The sequence below is a fragment of the Cydia pomonella genome, chromosome 23 (genome assembly GCF_033807575.1).
Source record: "Cydia pomonella isolate Wapato2018A chromosome 23, ilCydPomo1, whole genome shotgun sequence".
NCBI classification, from domain to species: domain Eukaryota; kingdom Metazoa; phylum Arthropoda; class Insecta; order Lepidoptera; family Tortricidae; genus Cydia; species Cydia pomonella.
In genome coordinates this window covers 7179932-7200903 of record NC_084725.1, presented here as the reverse complement: position 1 = coordinate 7200903, position 20972 = coordinate 7179932, and the positions used below count along the sequence as shown (strand labels likewise).

At 38.5% G+C, this 20972-nt stretch overlaps 1 protein-coding gene across 1 annotated transcript in view; it reads left to right on the top strand.

Moving 5' to 3' along the window:
- Positions 1-20972, top strand: part of LOC133530704 (dual specificity protein phosphatase CDC14B-like) — a 55205-nt gene that overhangs the window by 18444 nt on the left and 15789 nt on the right. Inside the window, exon 3 of the mRNA XM_061868725.1 lies at positions 18429-18688. Within this exon, the coding sequence (XP_061724709.1) occupies positions 18429-18688 (260 nt within the window). The remainder of the gene's footprint in view (positions 1-18428; positions 18689-20972) is intronic.

The following is a 20972-nucleotide window of genomic DNA, read 5'->3' as shown; positions in this document are numbered from 1 at the left end:
TAGCGTATGAAACAACGCACCCAAAGTATCTGTCACAATCAAAATCTTTTCAAATAGAGAGAGACATCTCTTTTTGTTTAAGTTATTAGAGAATATATATAAAAATATTACTTTGGAGGCGTAATCTGATCCGGGATTTTTGATGCTGACTGTACCTACACCAAATATGCTTGCATGCATAATAAAGTCTTAAAATTTTTGTATGTTTCGTGAACACTTTTTTTTTGATTTATTGAGTAACAAACAGTCATTCTTCAACATTAAACAGTAGATTATTTTATTCAAACACAACAGCTGTCACTCGGACGCCACGTCAAGACGTCACCGAAGTGACAAAACTGAAAACGAGCTTTATGCATATGCATGTAGGTCTATGCTGCTTGTGGTCTGTGACGGATATATTCGTCATTAACGTCAAAGCCGTCAAAAGGTTAAGCATCAGAAAATAGACTTAATATAGTTTCCTTAACTCTTATATGTATGTCATGGCTGTTAGCTACAGATTGGGTAATCCTTTATTCCATAACGCCCATAAGCCCATAACATATGTTTTACATCAGAAAGATGACGTATACCATACATCATCTTCTGTCCATCTCTTTATTCCAAACTTTGAATACACGTAGGTTGCACTTAGTGACCCGCAGACTATATTTGGCGAGCGAACGAGACCACTTCATGCGTAGGCGTTTAAAATTACAACTGCCTCCTCTGTGACGATACTCTATGTGTCAACAACAGTTTCAGGAGTCGTAAATTTAATGACGTAACCTTATCCGCGCTTACGATCGGTGTTCATTTAAATGTTCGCTAAGTTTTAATGGTTGGGTTCTTTAGTGCGTGCGCTGCGGTGAAACTGTTGCTTAAACATTTGGTCCCATTGTCATAACGTCAGAAGAGACCTGTTTTATTATGGGGTTAAATATAATGAACACCAAAAAATAATACCTAAAGCTCACTTACCAAAAAATAAACAGCGGACTTGCGTGATTTCCATGCCGATAACTGGTGGGAGATGGCACAGGATCGAGACAACTGGCGTGTACTCGTGTCGGAGGCCAATACTCATTTTGGGTCGCTGGGCCATTAAGTAAGTAAACACCAAAAATATAAAGTTTAAAATTACAAGAGTTCTAGTTGTTTTAGTTACGACTCCACTATTAGGATTATCAATGTAAGTTTAGAGTCATTTGCTTTAATAGGATAATAAAATGTAAACAAATCTCTCTATAGCGTCAAAAAACGTTGAGAGTTGAGTGTACCGATACAGAGTTTACACTGTATCTGCTTCAGACAGTGTCGCCTCGTTCTGAGTCTGAGCGGTACTTCAGCTCGCCTTTTAACTTTTAAGCCCAAACCTTGATCTGTTTGCTGTAGTTGTCTGTTTTGTTAGCGGCGTACACGTAGTGCCGTAAAACGATATGTCTTTAGGAAATTTTGGGGTTTGTTAGTTTTAAAATGGCCACTAAATTAGCATTAAATATGTATGCATTATTTTTTCAAACTGTTCGTTTAACAAGTTGGCTTACCTACTTCAAAACATCCCATATAATATATAGTTTCTAAGTGCTACATAATGAAAGACATTAAAATACGAGTGTCGGTTTATGAAACGGATGAAATGAGTTTCATAAAAGGATCAAACGAGTATTTTAATGCCTAATTATATACAGTTACATACACTCCTTTATCCACATCAATATATAAGCTTCAACGTAATTTTATACTTACAAACTAATTAAATGTCAAAATGGCCGTCCGGGCGGACTGCCATAATTGTATGCAACTGACACTTCATTTCGAATAAAACGTCATCTCGGCTGATATTAGAATAGAGGTCAAATCAGATTTCTTTGTTTCTCAAAGATGTTCTAAATAATGTAATTAAAGTATCGGTTATCGATAGTTAAAATAAGTTTTTGGCTAAAATTTCATTTTTGGTACAAGCTTGTATGGCCTGCCAATACTCATCGAGACAATTCTAAAAACTCCAAACACAATTAGGTTGCGTTGTTTTATCACAAAGTTCATATGGCTACCTCCTGTCTCCATCATCAGATCAGCTTGATGGTACCATAATATTGCATTGTCACCCGACTTACATATGTATGCAAATTTTCAGCTTCATCGGAAACCGGGAAGTGGGTCAAATTTAACTTGCAAGATTTGTCCCATACATACCAATTACCAACAGGGCAAGTTAAATAAAAGCTTGTAATTACGATGCACCTACAGAAGGTTTGTTAAGTTAGTTTAGCGTTTCTGAAGATATTATAGGGAGGTTATGATATAGATGTAGATAGAAACAGGTCATAGGTTAAAAACTGAAATTTCAAAGTCACTCCAATTTACATTTGATTGAGCATATATTAATTGACCCTGACCTTTTGTAAACTTTATTGAACCATTTATTGTCAGTTCTGTGTTGCTGTTTCTACCTAGTATTACACTGCACTGTTTAAAGCCAATTATCAACCGCTCAGCTTAAAGCGTTCCGCTAACCTTATACTGAAGTGCAATGAAGAGCTATTAATTCAGGCATGCGATGAGGCGCGGCTGAGTGTCAGCGTGACCTTGAGTTACGTAACTAAAGTAATTATTTCTTAGCAAGCCCGTGCCTGAGAGCGCACGCGACCGACGGCGCGGTAAGCGGGGCGGCGGGCGATGACCAGTATGGCTAAGATAGTCGCCTCTTTATCGCTTGTCACCATGCCTCTTACATTCTGTGTAAGTGTGAAAGTAACGCATGACACGATAGGCGATAAAAAATCAACATGTATAGACTTAAATATGTTTTGGACGGCGAAGACGCTTTTGACGCGCCGCCGGTCGCATGCGTCCAATCCTCGACCTGAAGGCTTGAGGCGAACGGAACTTTAACTGAAGTGCAGTATAGAGTAATTAGTTTAGGCATGCAATGAGGCGCAGCCGAGTGTCAGCGTGGCCTTGAGATTACGTAACCAAACTTGTCTTCCTTATTGAGTAAGGCCCTGAAGGATCGAGGCGAACGGAACTTTAAACTGAAGCGCAGTTAAGGGTAATTAGCTTAGGTATGCGATGAAGCACGAACCGACTGTCAGCGTAGCCTTGTTGAGATCAGAGACCGGTGCAGTATCCCCTTCGAGGGTTTTGGAAGGGGTATTTCGTAAGGCTTTGCTTACCAAAGCCGTTGCTAATTAAAACCCTTACAATTAGCTTTTTACGCGCTTCATAATACGGGTAAGCGGATACCCGTTCTTAAGCGTTAACGTCTTGAAGGGGTATCGATTATACATTATAACGCTTATACCGTTTTGAACTTTCTCTTCGTACAAATAGAATTAAATGTTTAAAGTGAAGGACTGGGTGTTTACAATACAGACCTTATCAAAAGTTTGTAAGTACCCGCTCTCATGTATTTGATGGCTATATATCTTGTTTCAAAGTTTTGTGAACCTTTATTAAAAATTAAGAAAAAGTAAATCATCAATAAATAAATCATAAAACTGTAGGCAAGAACAAGCCGGTTTGCGCGGCTTTTTATAGTCGTTTGACTAACTTCTGCATACTACAAATTACAATCTCAAGTTACTCTGGTTTACACAAAACTGTTAGCCTCGCCCTACGATTAAGAATACATAACAATACTAACATGCAAAGTGAGGTGTGGCGCAAGGGCGAGCGATGGACGTGCGACTTTTAATGCCACCCATTATAACTTTTCAGTTTGTATTGTATGTACCTGTACAATTGTCATGGCGTTGGGCCTGAGTAAATATTTTTTTAACATACTTAACTTTTATTTTTATTGGAAAAAGCTAAGCATTTGACCACAATCTCACCTGATGGTAAATGATCTCGATTTAAAAAGATCCAAGTTATAGTGGACTGGGAATAGATTTGCAAGAAGTGAGTTCCACTCCTTAGCCGTTTGCATGATAAAGCTGGATGCATACCGTTTAGTGCGAATCAGTGGCAGAGTAACGACGTGAGGGTGAAATGCAAGTCCGCGTCTAATCCCACGCTGGCAGAACGGAGATAGGAGGTTTAGATTATGCTATCTCATCGCACTCTCCACGAAATTTATCTTGTAGAATATCCATAAACAAGCTACCTTTCTACGGTGTTCAAGGCTCTGCAGTCTAGCCTCTATCAATCCCGCATCTCCAATAAGCTTCAATACTTAACTGTATAGGACTAACGATAACGCAGCTCGCAGATGGCACTGCTCGTTCGGCTAAGGGTGAATAGTCATCAAAAATAAGAGTAATAGCAGGGAAAACGGAAAACGAAAATCGAATTTCCCTATTCGCATCTCTATCGCTCGAGTATGCAAGAGTTATGCTACTTCTATTTAATGTGAGTGATTTTTTGAGTTTTTAGGTACGGGAAGGGGCAGTTTAAGGTCTTCTATCGTGGGCGAAGACACGGGCAGATGTTAGTTGTTAATAAATCAATTTGTTCAATTTTGACTTGTCCATGACATTTGAATATTTAAATTGTAAACCCACGCGTTGAACATACTAGACAGGCAGTCTGGCTCAAATATACTACGCAACCGTTGTGCTACCACTATAGAGAAAATCAAGGACGAATTGACGTTGCGTTCGTACGAATCATTAAAAGACTAAAAAATTCACAAACGGTATGCCATTATTTTATTGTCATTAGTAGTTCTCGTTCCGAGAGGAAAAGCCAAGAGTTACTATGAGAACCAGCAGGTGTGCCTATAATATTTGAAAAGTTCTTCAATTTCTCTAGGATTCCATCATCAGACTGACGTGATAGGAATGGAACCATCTGCGATGTATATGAAACAATCCCGCTTCGGTCCAGTCGGCTTCGAGAAATCGTGAAACGTACATTTTATTATTGAAGTCAGTTAAAAACAGGAAGTTAGATTCACAAACGCTAACAAACACTAATCAAAGTGTTTTTGCTTTATTAGGAAAGATACCTTTGTTGATTCTAGAAAATAAAAACGTAAAAGTAATTAATAGAAGGTGCCTTATTAAAATGACTTACTCAACTATACGAGTATCTTTCTGTCCTTGACAGTTTTAGTTAGTGCGCAATATCTCTGATGTCATTTTAATACGTTATTTCGACTGCAAGTAAATATACCTTAATGACCTTCATGTGCTAGCTAATCTTTGTACTGTTGTCTGACTCGATAACACGAGAAAATCCATATGTAGCGAAAAGCGCCTACGAGCAGACATTTCGTAAACTTTATTGCAAAGACTTAAGGTCCACTGACAGTCAGTTAACACATTCACTGCCAGCTACCCGCTAGGCGGATTCTGTTTGTAAAGTGCTTTTCACTACAAATGGATTTTCCTGTGTTATCACCTACGAACGTAGCGCGAAGCTCGCGCTGGCAGTGAATGCGTTAACACATTCAACGCTGAGCTGCGGACGCTGCGGTCGTAGACCTACGTCGTAGCCGATAACATGGATTTCCCGGTATATAGCGGAAATGCTTCGTAGAGGTGTTATAGGTCTATACCACTTATCGCAAGCAGTGGGCAAAGAAGTTGCTCGGTGATTTACCAGCAGAAGGTAAAGATCGTATCATTCACGACGGCGCGTGCCTTGACTCGTATTATCATGTTATGAAAGGTTAGATTTGACAAATCTGCGCGTCATCGTGGATGACACAAACTATAGCAGAGCATTGGAACAAAAACTGGTTTTTATATTTACCCCCCCTCTATTCATATAAGTACACAACCTGTTACAAACCTCTAAATGTTGTTCCTTTTAAATAAATACATATTTGGGGAAAATCTTACACAGATCGACCTTAGGCTGTAGGGGCTAGTCGACTATATACATATATGTATGTAGTGAATATAACATCCATAACTCAGGAACAAATATTCGTGATGAACACACAAATAAATGCGCTTACCGGGATTCGAACTTACAACTTAATATAATACAAAATATTATTATTAATTAGTGAGGACAAAAGTGCAAGCTGTCATAGACGGTAGACTTATTGGTAAACCATACCGTTACTAAAACCATAAACTACTAGATTAGTACTATAGAGTACTTCGGCTACACGGTGATTCGCATCGGTTTTGATTTGATACTCGTATCAATGAGAGGCCAAAATAATATTTTTACAATGACAAACCGAATCTGTGCGTGACTAAAGGTAATCATGGCCGGCGTGTTATATGTTATGGGGATTTGGGGATGTTATTTATAATAATAATATGTTTTACTTAAAACAGAAATATGCCATATACAATATCAGCTGATCGCCACCTGCTCCAATTTTGCCCAAGGCAGTATAGCTACACCGTAGTATTTAAGTGCGGGACAGTGGGCAATTATGGATTTATAATCCTTCTACTACATGCAAGCACTGCGGGTTTTCTAAATTTTTATACGGTCAACAAGACTTAAACACGTGCGGCAATTTTTAACACCATACCTAGTTAAAAAGAAATACCAGCTGAGCCCCTACTCAGTTTTGAGAATATTAACGGCAAAATAGTTGCGACCAATCGCGCGCGTCATGCTAACTCAGCAACCAATCGCGTTGTGGCGTAAGGCTCAAATTCGTGTGCGTAACACCGCTGTACTGGCCCATTCTTATTGCTCGTAAGGCCCGTTCTTAGATATATGTGATTGATTTTAGGTAAATATCTCCGTTGCGCTGATGTGGGCGGCTCCTAAAATTAGTGCGATAAGGACAACTGCAGCTTGGGCGTAAAATCCGGTGTAAAAATCTCAGGAATCGAGGTTTTGTTCTCGATATTTTCCTCCTCCCAAACTTAACCAATCGTAACGAAATGTTGAGGAATGAGATGAGAAAGAATGTATCTGTGTCTGACCGTTTTGATTTTTGCATTTATTGTTGCCGATTTTGTATGCTGGGCGTCTGTTTACGGCCTAAAGCAGTCTCATAAAACCTTCACAAGATCAAATTTAGACATCTAATCTTTATACGATATAATATAAGTCTAATGAAACTACAATCCTGAATCGTTTAAAACTGTTATCTAATCTTCACTGAAACGTGTTCCTCATTATTTGGTTCTATAATATGGATTATGGATAAGTTCATCATATTTGTAGCACATACATTTACATATAACATTTACATTCTACAATTTAAAATGTTATGTGAACTTTAGAACACAGTTATCTACTTGTTTTTTATTAAAACTGAGCTATACAAAGTAAGTAGCGTGAACCCCACTACATTTAAACCGCCACTCACATCACATATTACATCACACAACACGCAAGCCTTATGGCCGGACCGCCCTTATCGCGGGGGCAGTTTGTTCTATTTCAGTCGTAATCCACGGACGATTTTATAATAAAGACTATTTCAATTTCTTTATTGATTATTGTTGTTTAAATGTAGTAGGCAATACAGATTTCTTAAAATGTCCATTATCACCTGCCTTTAAGGCGTACAATATTCTTAAACTACGTGCATTAAAAACTAAACTAACATGATTAATGAACATAACATAATCAAAATATACAATAATTATTTTACATCAGTTTAACTTATTACATGTCACAAACAACATCCCGCTTTCCTATAATTAAAAAATGACAAATTTGTCATCAAAAAAATATATATTCCCTTAGGTGTCTTTTAATAGAAGGTTGAACAACCAATATAATTCAATCATTATCATTCCATCACTTTAGCGGTAGCGAGGACCACACCATCACGCTACTCGCAAACCGTTAGACGTACGGAATACTACTAGATTTTTAACTTTCTAAAAAAAATTGTGCATTAATCTGTAAAAAAAGGTGCCATGAAGTCCCCAAACCCAACACGCGGGCCTATGGGCTAATAATTGGTCCTTGAGAAGAAGTTCTATCTTAGTTAGTATTTATTATTCATTTCGAACACAATAGAATAGTTTTTTTTCGTAAGCACACAGACAATCAATCATCATATAAAAATAACATAAAAAGACCACGAAAGAACGGACGATCGATCGATCGGTCGAGAAATCGTGGCACGATAGAAGTGCCACGATCATTTCATAACGATCAGATCATTTCATTGAATTCCTGAGATTAGCAATCTTCATTTATCTGTCTTTGGTGTTGGGTGTTTCACGCGAATAAGTTAGTATTCTAAGTATTCTATCACAAGTTATACTTGAACAGCCTTGGCCATCTGAAAGTCACCTATACCGTACGTATTTTTTCGCACGATAAGTTAGCTAGAAAGTTCATGCACTTGAATACCAGCTCTCTCAGGTAGCAATAGTAGTCTGAATCTTGATGACCTTGCCACCCTAAAGCAATCCGTGCGAGTGTTGCGTCACATCCCTAAGGGGGCTCGCAACTTGGCGGCAGGCAAATTGTGTGAGGCAATCGACCAATGTATTAAGAACAACGGTACACTAGAATGGTTCACTCTGCTGTCATTTGCCTACTCTGCTTTAAAGGCGCCAGAATCAACCAGCGCAGGCAACTTAACCACCAAAGTTAAGCGGAATATATGTTCTGAGGGGATTGATTCCCTTTTTGTGCAAGCGGAGACGGCCGCTCTGAGACCACCCTCGATTCTTAGAACTATAGAGTCCAAAGTTTACGAGGGTGACCTCAGAGGGGCAGTACGGATCCTCATGTCGGATGACGGAATAGCGCCGCCAAATCCTGAAACCCTTGCTACCCTAGTTTCCAAACATCCGGCCCCATCTAGACAGTTGACATTTCCTCCCGAACCAGACAAGTCCTGTCCTGCTCTCTCGGTCAAGCCGGAAGAAGTTTCACAGGCTCTAGGTTCGTTCAACAACAGCTCTGCTGCCGGCCTGGATGGTATTCGCCCATCACACTTGAAAGAACTTACTTCCGGCTCTGCCGGCGAGAACGGACCCCGCTTGCTGGAACATTTAACCAAACTCTGCAATTTTCTACTCAGTGGCCAGTTGAATCCTGAAGTTTCCCCGTATATTTACGGTGCGTCGCTGTGTGCGCTGTCAAAAAAAGACGGTGGTTTAAGGCCCATCGCCATCGGCAGTGTATTCCGCCGCCTGACTGCTAAGTTAGGATGTCATGCTGTGCGTGACGAAATGTCGTCATACTTACAGCCTTGTCAATTAGGTTTTGGTACGAAACTCGGATGTGAGGCTGCTATTCACGCCACTCGGGCCTTCGTACTCGACCCAAAAAATGCGGACTGTGTTATCATTAAGATAGATTTAAAAAATGCGTTTAATTCTTTAGAGCGGGATGTACTTCTGTCCGAAGTTAGAGACAAAATACCACTACTGTACCCTTTCCTACACCAAGTTTACTCTTCTCCGTCCAAACTTTTCTTCAATGAGTCCCTCATCCAGTCTCAGGTTGGGGCTCAACAGGGGGATCCGCTCGGCCCCCTGATCTTTAGCCTCGCCATCCAAAAAGTAATTTCCGGTCCTCAATCTCCTTTAAATGTTTGGTATCTAGATGACGGTACTCTCGGTGGTAAGCCCGAAGAAGTACACCAAGACTTGCTCACACTTCTCCCACTCCTCCGTAATTTGGGACTCGAAGTCAACACAAATAAATGCGAATTCTTTCCCTGCAGCGCCAATTCTCATGCCTCGTTATCTTCATTTCGCAACCTACTACCTGGTCTCAAAGAGCTATCTAGTCAAAACTTTAATCTCTTAGGTTCCCCTATATTTCCCGATGCTGTTCCTGAAGCTTTTAAGACAAGAGAGCAACTTCTCTTATCAGCAAGAGAAAGGCTTAGTAATCTCTCGGCGCATGTAGGTCTGACTTTGTTAAGATCCTGCTTTGCTGTTCCGAGGATCACCTACTTCTTACGCACAGTGCCTGCTTGGCTTCACCCCACACACATGGACTCCTTTGACCTGGCGCTGAAAGAATCTACTGAGTGTCTTTTAAATGTGTCCCTCAATTCGGACCAGTGGGACCAGGCCTCTTTACCAATACGCAATGGCGGATTGGGTATACGGCGCTCACGAGTCCTGCCTTCCTTGCGTCGGCGGCTGGGGTTGTGGATCTTGTCACTAAAATTTTACCGTTAGATGGTGCCAAGGTCACAATACCCTATGCCGCCGATGCTTTGTCGGCTTGGAAGGCTTTTAACTCTGATCTGCCTGTACCCGAAAAACCTTGCCGCCAGCGTTTATGGGACGACGTCGTGGTAAGGAGGCTATTCGATACTCTTATAAATGCCGCTTCTGGTGCTGACAGAGCCAGGCTAATCGCTGCCTCCAAGCCTGAATCTGGGGCCTGGCTACACGCTCTTCCCTCCCCAAACTTAGGCACCTTACTAGACAACGACTCGATGCGGGTGGCCGCTGCTCTTCGCCTGGGTTCTGATGTATGCCAACCCCACCAATGCATCTGCGGTTCCTATGTGGAGAGCAACGGCCACCATGCCTTGAGCTGCTGCCGCTGCGCGGGAAGGTTCCCACGGCACCATGCTCTCAATGATATCATTAGGAGGGCCTTAATATCAGCAAATGTCCCTTGCATGCTGGAGCCGCCGGGCCTCAGCCGATCGGACGGCAAAAGGCCTGACGGCTTGACCCTGGTGCCGTGGGAAAAGGGTAAGTGCTTACTATGGGACGCCACATGCGTCAGTACTTTTGCCGCCTCGCATCTTAGCCGCACTATGCGGTCGGCAGGAGCGGCTGCTGAGTACGCGGCGTCCCTTAAAAAAGATAAATACTCGGCGCTGAGCGGTTATTTATTCGTTCCTCTCGCTGTGGAGACTTCGGGGTGCTGGTGCGCTGAGGGTAAGTCCTTCCTCCGGGATCTGGGTCGTCGCCTGCTAGAAAGGGGCCTTGACCCCCGCTCTGGGTTTTTCCTGATGCAAAGGCTATCCATCGCAATCCAACGCGGCAATGCAGCGAGCGTGATGGGCACCTTTGCATCGGGGACGGCCCGGTAGCCAATAGGTTGGTAGTTTTTTTAATACATATTTAGTTTATATTTATATTTAAGTTCTGATTTATTTAGGTTTAGTTTTTAATTAGTTTTATGTTTAGATATATTTTAGTATACCTATATGTATCTTATTCGAATAATAAATATATTTAAATATAGAAATATAATCAAGAGCAAATTACAAGTTGAAACTGATTTCTTTCGTATGAAATTTTCCATATGTTCCTTTTCTTAGATTTTCCCTTAGTCTTATCCTTTATAAGCGATTTCTACCGGACCTCTAGGTTATTACTTGGTAAAGCAAAAACCGAAGCCACAAAGAAAAACACTAGTAACATGTACAACTATAACTCATAAACATACACAGATACTTTACCTGTATTTACGTGTTAATTAATTGGGATACTGGAACGGGCCCTCAGGGACTTAGTTGACCCTGCCCTAGAATCATTTATGATTACTTCCAGTGGTCGCATTCACTCCAACGGGCCGATTCGAACTTTAAGAAACTCAAATATTAGGTCTAGATATGGATCGGATATTTCAGTGTCAAAAGTGACGGCAGTGTCGAATCGGGCCGTAAGCCAATAAGGGCCAGACCCCACTGATGCGTTGTGTTGCGTTGCGTCGCGTCGTTTAAACGCATTTAATGTGGCATATCATAAAAAATACATGAAAAACGACGCACCGTGGACGCTTGCTACGAAACAACGCGACGCAATGCATCAACAGGGCCGCTCTCTTATTAAGCTTTCCACTTTTCCTTTTTGCCCTTAAGGGCTCTGTGCGCTGGGCTTATTTTTTATATTTATATAGTATGAAGTATATGTTAATGGAATTTTTTTCTCTATCATTTTGTAAATTATGTATTTGAGGTAATGTGTAGGTAGATAAAAGGGAACTACTAAAAAACAAGATATACTTATATTTACTTGAAAGCAAATAAAAAATAAAATGTAGAGGACTTGAATAACATTATTTAAATGTACCATTAGAACGCGGGTAAATTAAATATTATAAAGTTGTTTACACCTCTCAAACCCCTGGATTTTATATACGTCTATGTTAGCCATGCGCAATTTTCTTTGCTGCTTTTATTCAAATCTCATGTTTATTTCAAATCGCATAAAAAAACCTCCCTCTACAAACTTCGTTAAAACACAATTTTGTGATGATGCATCTACAGTTATTGTTTGCCGCAGCTTGATATTACTTTACCGAGTGCCGCTAACTTTCAGGCAACTGTCGGACCGGCGGCAATACAGCGAGTAGCGATCGACTATTGCCTAGTGCAGGAAACGCACACCGTGTTGATGTAGACAGATCCCGTCTAAAAACTTAAATGTTTTCAAATAATAATCCATCAAAAACAGTTAATGTAAAATGTTGCCAAGACGAAACCTTATGCTCGCACTGTCAAAAAGTTATCAGATCTCTTGTAGAGCCAAGCTTCTAAAGCATAGTTCATATAGAATTGGTACGCACTAGATGATTGTTATTTTTTTAAGTTAACAAAATAAGAAAGTTATGAATGGTGAATTTTAAATAGTAATGTATTTAACTTTCAAATATGTGTAAATTATAAAAAAAAATCTGTTATGTAAATAATTACGAACTGTTTTCATAATGGACCCTCGTCATTTTCTGCACAACACTTTTGTCGACATTTTTGGCCTGTTGATTTCTTGTAGATCGCAATGGATTGATACCCTGGACAATTTGACTAGTCTTATTTAATTTTTTTACATGATTGCCCAGTAGTTTTTGATAGAGTGAAATTGGGGACAATTTGAAGGATTCATCTCGCGGGGTATGTAATTGGCCTGATTATTAGTATACCATGCCAAAACTTGTTTTGAGTAGCGGCAGGTGGCTAAATCTGGCCAACATTTCACAGGACCGTTATGGGTTCTAATAAATGGCAATACTCATTTCTCTAAGCACTCTTTAATATAAAGTTCCAACTTCAATGTTGACTATGTTATAAAACTTTTCGTCTTACAGCCGCAATTATAAATTCCTTGCCATATCATATGTTTTTTTGCGAACTTGTCAAGTTTCACGAACTTATATTTTTCGGGTAAATTACCTCTATAATTGGCCATATAAAACTTCGAACCAGTAGTTGATTAAAATCGAGTTTTACATACGTCTTGTCGTCCAACAACAAGCAACCTTCGAATTTTGTCAATACTGGGTCGTACAATGGTCGAGATAGTGTTTTAGCTTGTCGGATCTGTTTAACAGTCCGATTTGGCTGTTTAATTGCTCGATAGCTTTTATAGCCACCTCTGAGGTGAATCATCTTTATCTTTCTAAAAGGTTCTTTAAATTTTTGGGATAAATCGTAATTAGACCGTCCTGAATTTTGTTTGAGTGACCTTAGGACTTTTTTTCCCAAAATCTTGGTATTTGTCCCAGACCTCCGATTAGTTTGTATGTTTCTGTCGGCTGATAGAGTCTCCTTGTAACGTTTTATGACCCCACAAATACTAGCTTTTAGCATCTTAAGTGACTTAGCTGTCTTCGTCCGGGATCGATAAGAATTTTCGAAGTATTTGTGCACGATCAATCTCCTGTTCTCAATTTTCATGGTTGAAAACTTTTAAATGCACAAAGCTAGAAAAATAATATTTTCACCATTAATACTTTGAAGGTTGGTGATTGAACTGTAATTGTTAATTTATTTCCCGCCATGCAATTATTATTTTTAAACATTGCTAATTATGTGCCAATTCTATATGAATTATGCTTTAACTCTACAAGCCCTAACTTCACAAACTCTACACCTTAATCAAAATATATGGCTTGGCCGTTTTGCTACCCTCACATGGGCCCATAAACAACGATTTATATAGTAAGATAGGCCCTTATGGCCATTTACTCCGGAATGACCCTAGACATAAATAATAATAAAAAAATGTGTTTAGTTGTATAAAAAAAATCTGATAGATAATATAATACTCATCCACGAAGAAAAAACTCACTTTCGCTACTCGCTTCTCATTTATAGCTGCTAGTCGGACTTCACACTATCCAATGGCCCCAATGCTCCTAACTTTCAGCCAATATCCTCAAACTAGCAACGTATCCTAAATATTTAGTATCTAAATAGACTCGAATTAGGTCTTGTCGTAAATATAGGAATCCAATAACGATAAATCACTTTAGGATTGGAAACATGTATATTAAAAGGATAACAGCCTTGTAGCATGCGAAATATAATCCAATTTCATGTTAATGAAATGAAATTCATGAATGGGGGATATACTTTACTTTCCGTTTAGGGGGCGGGAGGGGGTCAAGAAAATGTGACAAGGGGGAGGGGAGAGTCACAAACTTTGTGACGTAACTTTATTTCATCAGTAACCGATTTTTTTTTAAAATTCGTGGTACAGTTAAATAACAAGTTTTTGGAACGATAATCGTTTTTATTCGTTTAATTTAAGGGTTTAAATTACTAATATCTTTTTTATCAAAAATATTTTGATAAATTTTTACTAATACTTAATTCGATTTGCCGATTTCTTTGAAAACAAAATTGCCAAAAATGTGACATCACATCAGGGGGGAGGGGCTTGCCAAATGTGACCAAGTGTGACAAGGAGGGGGGAGGGGTCAAAAACCTAGAAATTCGTGTGACGTGATTAATGGATGACCCCTTATACTAATGATGTGTATTTTTTTTAAATATTGTGTTACGCTTCGTGCTGCACATGGTCGTGGCCCCGACGGAAGACCAGCACTGGCCAAGCCAGGCTAGCACCATGCTGAGTTGGGACCATTTCGTGGCTTATACATAATATATGTTATGTTTGGTTACCTGTTGTTTTTTTTTTTGCCACGAATAAACGCTCTCTACTCTACTTATACGTATATTATTTTTTGTAGGTATGCGTCGTCTTAAGGCATTTCCATTCCTAAGTAGACAACATTTAGTTAACATAAAACTGTCAGCGTCATTTTAAATTTTGGATTCTCTTTTATTTATTATCGCCATACGGTTTTTTTAAATGTTGCATACGTTTCATTCGTCCTTCTCCTAATTTCTAAACCTTAAAATAAGCCTTTGAAAAACCCGTAAGCCCTTATATGTGGATATAAACTTATTTTCATGTAATAAAATCGTGCACTATTTGCAGTAAAGAAGATACGAGCGTACGAGATTTTATTCCTTCAATACTATTACTTCACGTGAAACAATGTAATAAAAAGCAGAATAGCTGTGATTTCGCTTGTAAGAGCTATTGATTTTGTTTTAAATAATTCAGTTTTAGTTTAATCTTAAAGGCCGGCCCGGCAACGGGTGTTGCGGGTGTCCATGGGCGAAGGAGATTGCTTACCATCAGGCGATTCGTCTGCTCGTTTGACTCCTATATCATAAAAAAATACGGTCTCTTCATTCATAATTAATTTATTTCATAGAATATGGTATATACAATTCTGGTGTCGTTGTTTTTTGGTATAGAACAGCATATTCTGCCATCACTGGCGTAGAACTGGTGTCTGGGGGTTGGTCTTGTAGGCTTTATGCGTCTTCAAAATCTTAGGACATTAGAAATAATTTTATTTCAAAGTCAATATGAAAAATTACTACTGTAAAAGTTTTTAGCACAAAAATTTCATTTTGGTACGTTTCTTTCCACAGGCTATGAATACTCTTCGAAACAATTCTAACAACCCTCAACAAGTTTAGCTTCCAAGATTTGGCCCATACTAACATGCATTACATACTAACAAGCAAGGCAAGTGAAATAAAAGCTTGCAAAAAGCATTCGTATGTACGTGGACCACCTAGAATATATAGTAATAGAGGGTGACTGTCCTAGCTATTGCAATATTATGCGGGTATTTGCATTTATACTGCATACGGGATTTTTCTTCGGCCGCCAGATTTCAAAATGCCGTTTACGTGGTTTGCGTCTGAGAATGCAAATGGAAGGTTTATCATTGTTATAAATTTCGATATTTGTCATGATAATCGGCTGTGTGTAGATATCTTTGACCTCTGAAATATGCTGATAATAAAATCTCAATTAAAGAAAAGACTCCCAATTCACCTAAAAATAGGTGAATTGAGAGTTGGGTATGTTTCTTGAAACTCGATCAAAATGTTTTTGTGTCTGATGTCGATAAACTGTTTTTAGTCCATATAGTTTAATTCAAGTTATTAAAAAATTACACAATTTTAGTTCCCGCAATTAACAAAAAATCGCTATGAACCTTTTCCAGACATCCAACAGCTATTCAGTTGCGAAATTTTCCTGCCAAGTTAACGCTCCGATTGCAAAATTATCCAATTAATTCCAATTTAGGCAAGTAATTTTCTTTGAAGGTACATTTTCGCGAATTATACGTTTCCACCTCGTAATAGGTTTGGGTCAAGGTCTGGCCATAACCAGTGTATTCCTATGATTCCCAGTGGTCGAGTCGAGATATTGGGCGCCATTGTAACGGGACACTGGTGGATCGCCCTAAGGACTTGGTTTCCTTTTGATGTCTTAGGTACGCTGCGTTTTTGCTGTCACGACAGCAGATGATATGACTTCTCCCTGTTCCAGTTCTCATATAGTTAGATGTTGTATGCTGCGTGTGACAGCGTGTGACGTCAACCAGCCTACTCGTATCGACCCACTCGAGCGATTGAAATATTTTTAATCTGATTTTTCTTAGCAATTTGGACGCTTTATTTTTTCCTCGAGTAGTAGTAGTAGTAGTGTATTAAACGTTATTTGTTATTGTTACATGCATTTGTTTGTACGTATAACAATTATACAATCGCATATATCATTTCTGATGATATCCGTCTAAGCTAACCCTGTACAGACTTTGCAGTGACAGAGTATGGCAGTGTTATCATAAACGTTAAATTACTATGAAGATATGATTTCATAATGGCACTCTCACACTTTGTCACATCAAAGTCGCACTGTGGAATGACGCCATACTTATAGTTGGACGAGAATTTTCTGTTTTTATTGATAACTTTTTATGGCGTTGACAAAGAATCGTATAATTTGGGAGGGATAGTCCTGAACAGATTCCCAAGATCCTTACTAAATTTCAAAGATTTTTTGTTAGGACAATAAAAAATATCGTCGAAAAACAAAATTCTCATGTTCAACCACAAGTATCTATTACGCTGTAAACTCAAAATCTACACGGCATAGCATACCGTACTAAAATATAAGAGTATAGTAGGCATTTACAAATCAGGAAACCTTTATTATTTCAGCAAACCTTGAGCAAACACAGCCTCGCCCGAGCCGTAAATAACAATTTATTATGTAACTAGGTCTAATAACTCAAAACTTGTGAACTAGCTGTTCAGCTTGTAATCCGTATTGTATTATTAACGCTAATGTGAGCAGGCCGTAGTGGGATTATTTACGCTTGGCTGAGCAGGTTTTTCATTGGCTGTATACCTTACATGCTATAGTAATCTGTCACAGTCATACTTTTAAACCTGTAGCCCACTTCGGTACATGGCAAAGTTACTATTATTTAAATATAGATAATCAAATACATGGGTATGGAAAAGAATGGAAGGTATAAGCAGAAAATGATTGAAATCAGACGGGGAAATATGTTGGGCACCTGATACGGCACGATACTTACATAAGAATATAATTGAAGGGAGAATAGAACTCAAAACAGTGGCAAACAGAAGAAAGGATTATTCCCCGACAAGAGCCAGGCTCTTAAAATTATTATGACGATGGCTCAATGATGCTCTGATAAAATATTAAGATTATTAAGTCAGTTAATATTTAAGATAAGCGAGCTGAATGGATTGGATTCAGTACGGATAGTGCGTCATCCTTTAATCCGTCGTTTGTCGTTCGTGTACCTTAAGATATATAGGAATTTTAAGCTTCTAATTACACGAAGCGTGGAGTAATACCTTTTTGACACCGTCTGTTACATTATATTCAAAAACTGATTGAACTGCACCGGACTGTAGCGTTGTTATTAGTCTTGGGGCAGTAAGCTTCTCTTTTCGTACGTAACGTAAGCTCAGTACATTAGTAGGTATTTTAAGAAATGTTAAATCGTCTCTCAAAAAATACTGATTTGCACAGCAGAATGCTGTTTTGCTGTGCAATTAATTTCTGTGTATTAGTTTCTAGGTTAGGATAGAATTAATTTTGCTCATCGTTTAAATAGTTCCCCTATTTTAACAATGCCTGTATACAACAATACTATCCTATAATTTTGATATTATTCTTCTTGTCATGAACATTCTATACCCCGTTTTTTTTTAGTTAAAAATTTTATAACATCTGAAGAGGTGGTAACTTTTATCCTCCAAAATCTGAGTAACTATGCACTGAATTATAGTGTCGGTTACATATTATTGTACCGCAATATTAGATATCATAGGAACTCTAGCGTTTCGAAAGAAGAAGTTAATTACTAATTTATCACTACTCTTAGTCGTAAAAATGCGGAGTAGGTATAATTTATATCACATTGGCGCCCAACGTGGGGCATCATCTTATAAAGCTTAATTAAATTATGAACTAACCCAACTCCTTTCTTTCCAGATAGACTCTATTTCGCAACCCTAAAAACGGGCTACAAACCGAAGCCCACCAGAAACAGCAAGTACTTCCACATCGAAGATGACATCCAGTACGAGAACTTCTACTTCGACTTTGGACCTTATCACCTGTGCCATTTGTACCAGTTTTGCAACAAGCTCACCGAGGAACTGGAGAAGAACCCGAAGAAAAAGATCGTGTTTTATACGAGCAACAATGAGACGCTTAGGCTCAACGCCGCGTACCTTATTGGGAGCTATCAGGTACCTACAAATGATATATATCATACATACACAGATTTTATATTAACCTGGGCGATTTACAATCTACTTTGACTAACGCGAACGTAGACTTGATCATTCGTCTTGATGCTAGTGTTGATAAAACCTCGAGTCTTTTGAGTCTAAATTTGAAGAACTACGAGTACGCTCTTTTTACGGGACTCTGCGCTTAAAATAAATCCGAGTCTTTTAAGTCCCGAGTCGAGTCCTTTTGAGTATTTTTTTAAGCTGAACTCCAAAGGACTCGCTCCTCCAAATAAGGACTCCGACAGCAATTGTGTAGGTTTTATTTAAATACTAGCAGAGCAGCATTGAAAAGTACCTAACCCATGTATTTTACACGAAGACAATGTATTTTGAATTAGTACCCAAATGAGTCGTAACCAACTACTTGATACTGGTGTCTAAACTTGTCAAGATCGCAGGCTACTAAACTATGACCTTTGAAAGTTGTAACTTGAAAGTCTTGAAACAGATTTCATTGACAGATAAGAAATCTGTTTCAGTCATATACCTATACTTCGATGACATAATTCAGAGACTTAACTGAGAACGGTCGCCCGTGCTAGGGATATTTAGTTTTTTTTTTTTTTTTCTATTGGATCAAACGTGACTTTCGCAATTACGTACTTGTTAGAATATGACAAGTGATAAAAAATGCGAGTAATGCGACTATGTTACCACCGTTGCTTTATTTGCCTTCTAGCTTGTATTATATTATATGGTTGGTTTTAATTGGCATGCATTTTCATAAATTTTTTGAGTAAGCAATAAAATCTTAGATGGACAATAAACCAGATGTGCAATAAAAAGAACCGCTATGCACATTTTTATTTGTGAAAGTAGCGTAATTCTTTTGTTCAGTGTCATTTCTCACACTATTGCGTGTAATTTTCATTTTAATGTTGTGTGAAGAATCTATGAATTTTACGCCAAATTTTTAACCTTTTGAACGCCAAGAACACCTAGTCGTTACTTGTCGTACTCATAGCGCCAAGAACAACTATACTAGGTGTTATGGCGGACGCTGTCAAAGTGATCTTCACACATTCAAGTAAGGTTTACATTAGCTCCCTTGCGCTCGGGACCTTGATGTTTGAGTGATGTTTGTGTTTATAAAGCGTTTAAAAGGTTAAGGCGTTTAGCAATTGTACTCTTATAGTAACATTTTTCTACAAAAACAGAATATTTTATTCATTACGGTATTCTACTTCTGAACTTTTTATTAAAGCGCACGTCTTAAGTGTTCGTAGATTGTTTTTACTGCGTGCTTCCCTTTACGTACACAATATGGTCAGTCGTCAGCCTAATCTACAAGACATGATACTAAAAAGAGTGTACAAAATTCCCAAGCCCCCTGTTAAAACTGCTTTTGCTATGAGATTCTCGGCTTATCTCTTTCCGCATTTATACAATAAATTAGTAAAAATCTGCGACATAAGGCACTGTAACTTAACTGAAGCAAAAAGGCATATCCAACCCCTACTACTTTCTTGGAACTATGATGAGTCAGAGGATATTTTGAAATGACTGTAGTAGACGACAATATTCAATTGCGTCTGCTCCCGAAAGATGAATAACTTCTACAGCTACTTTTCTTTTATTTTGTTTTCTCTCACATTTCGTAGTTATACACACGCACATATTCATACATACATACTCACATATATACACACATACCCTCACATAAACACTTTCACTTACATACAACTTACTGAGACCTTTTTAACTGTTTTTGTGCTTAGTTTGATAGTTAGTCATATAATTAAAAAAATCTTATTTAATTTAGCTTTAACAATAATGTATTCTGTTAAAATGAGAACCGCACCATTTCGATACTTCTCTGAGATTCCCACGTGACAGGCTGAGCCTAGTGTGGGGATCAATGTACTGCTGGTCTTGTAATGCCAAATTCTTGAAATAAATATTATTCTTATTCTTATTCATTCAAATTAAAACATTCATGGCGTTATTCATAACCGTGAGTAAAATCTATCAAACCGTTGATAATTGTTTGTCCATGTCCCTATCTATCATTTTCACACTTGTGTTTGTTAGAAAGAAACAAAATTTAACAGAGGTTTGCTAAGTTGTATGAATAAGGGGGGTTATTAATTTACCGAAATAAAACCCGATCAGGCAGATCTGATCGACAAACAGGCCGTGACGGCGACTTGACAACGGATCTCTCATTAGTTCCAATAAATATTTAAAAACCTATTCGCCAAAGTAAATTACACTTTAAACCAAACTATGCAAGGTATTA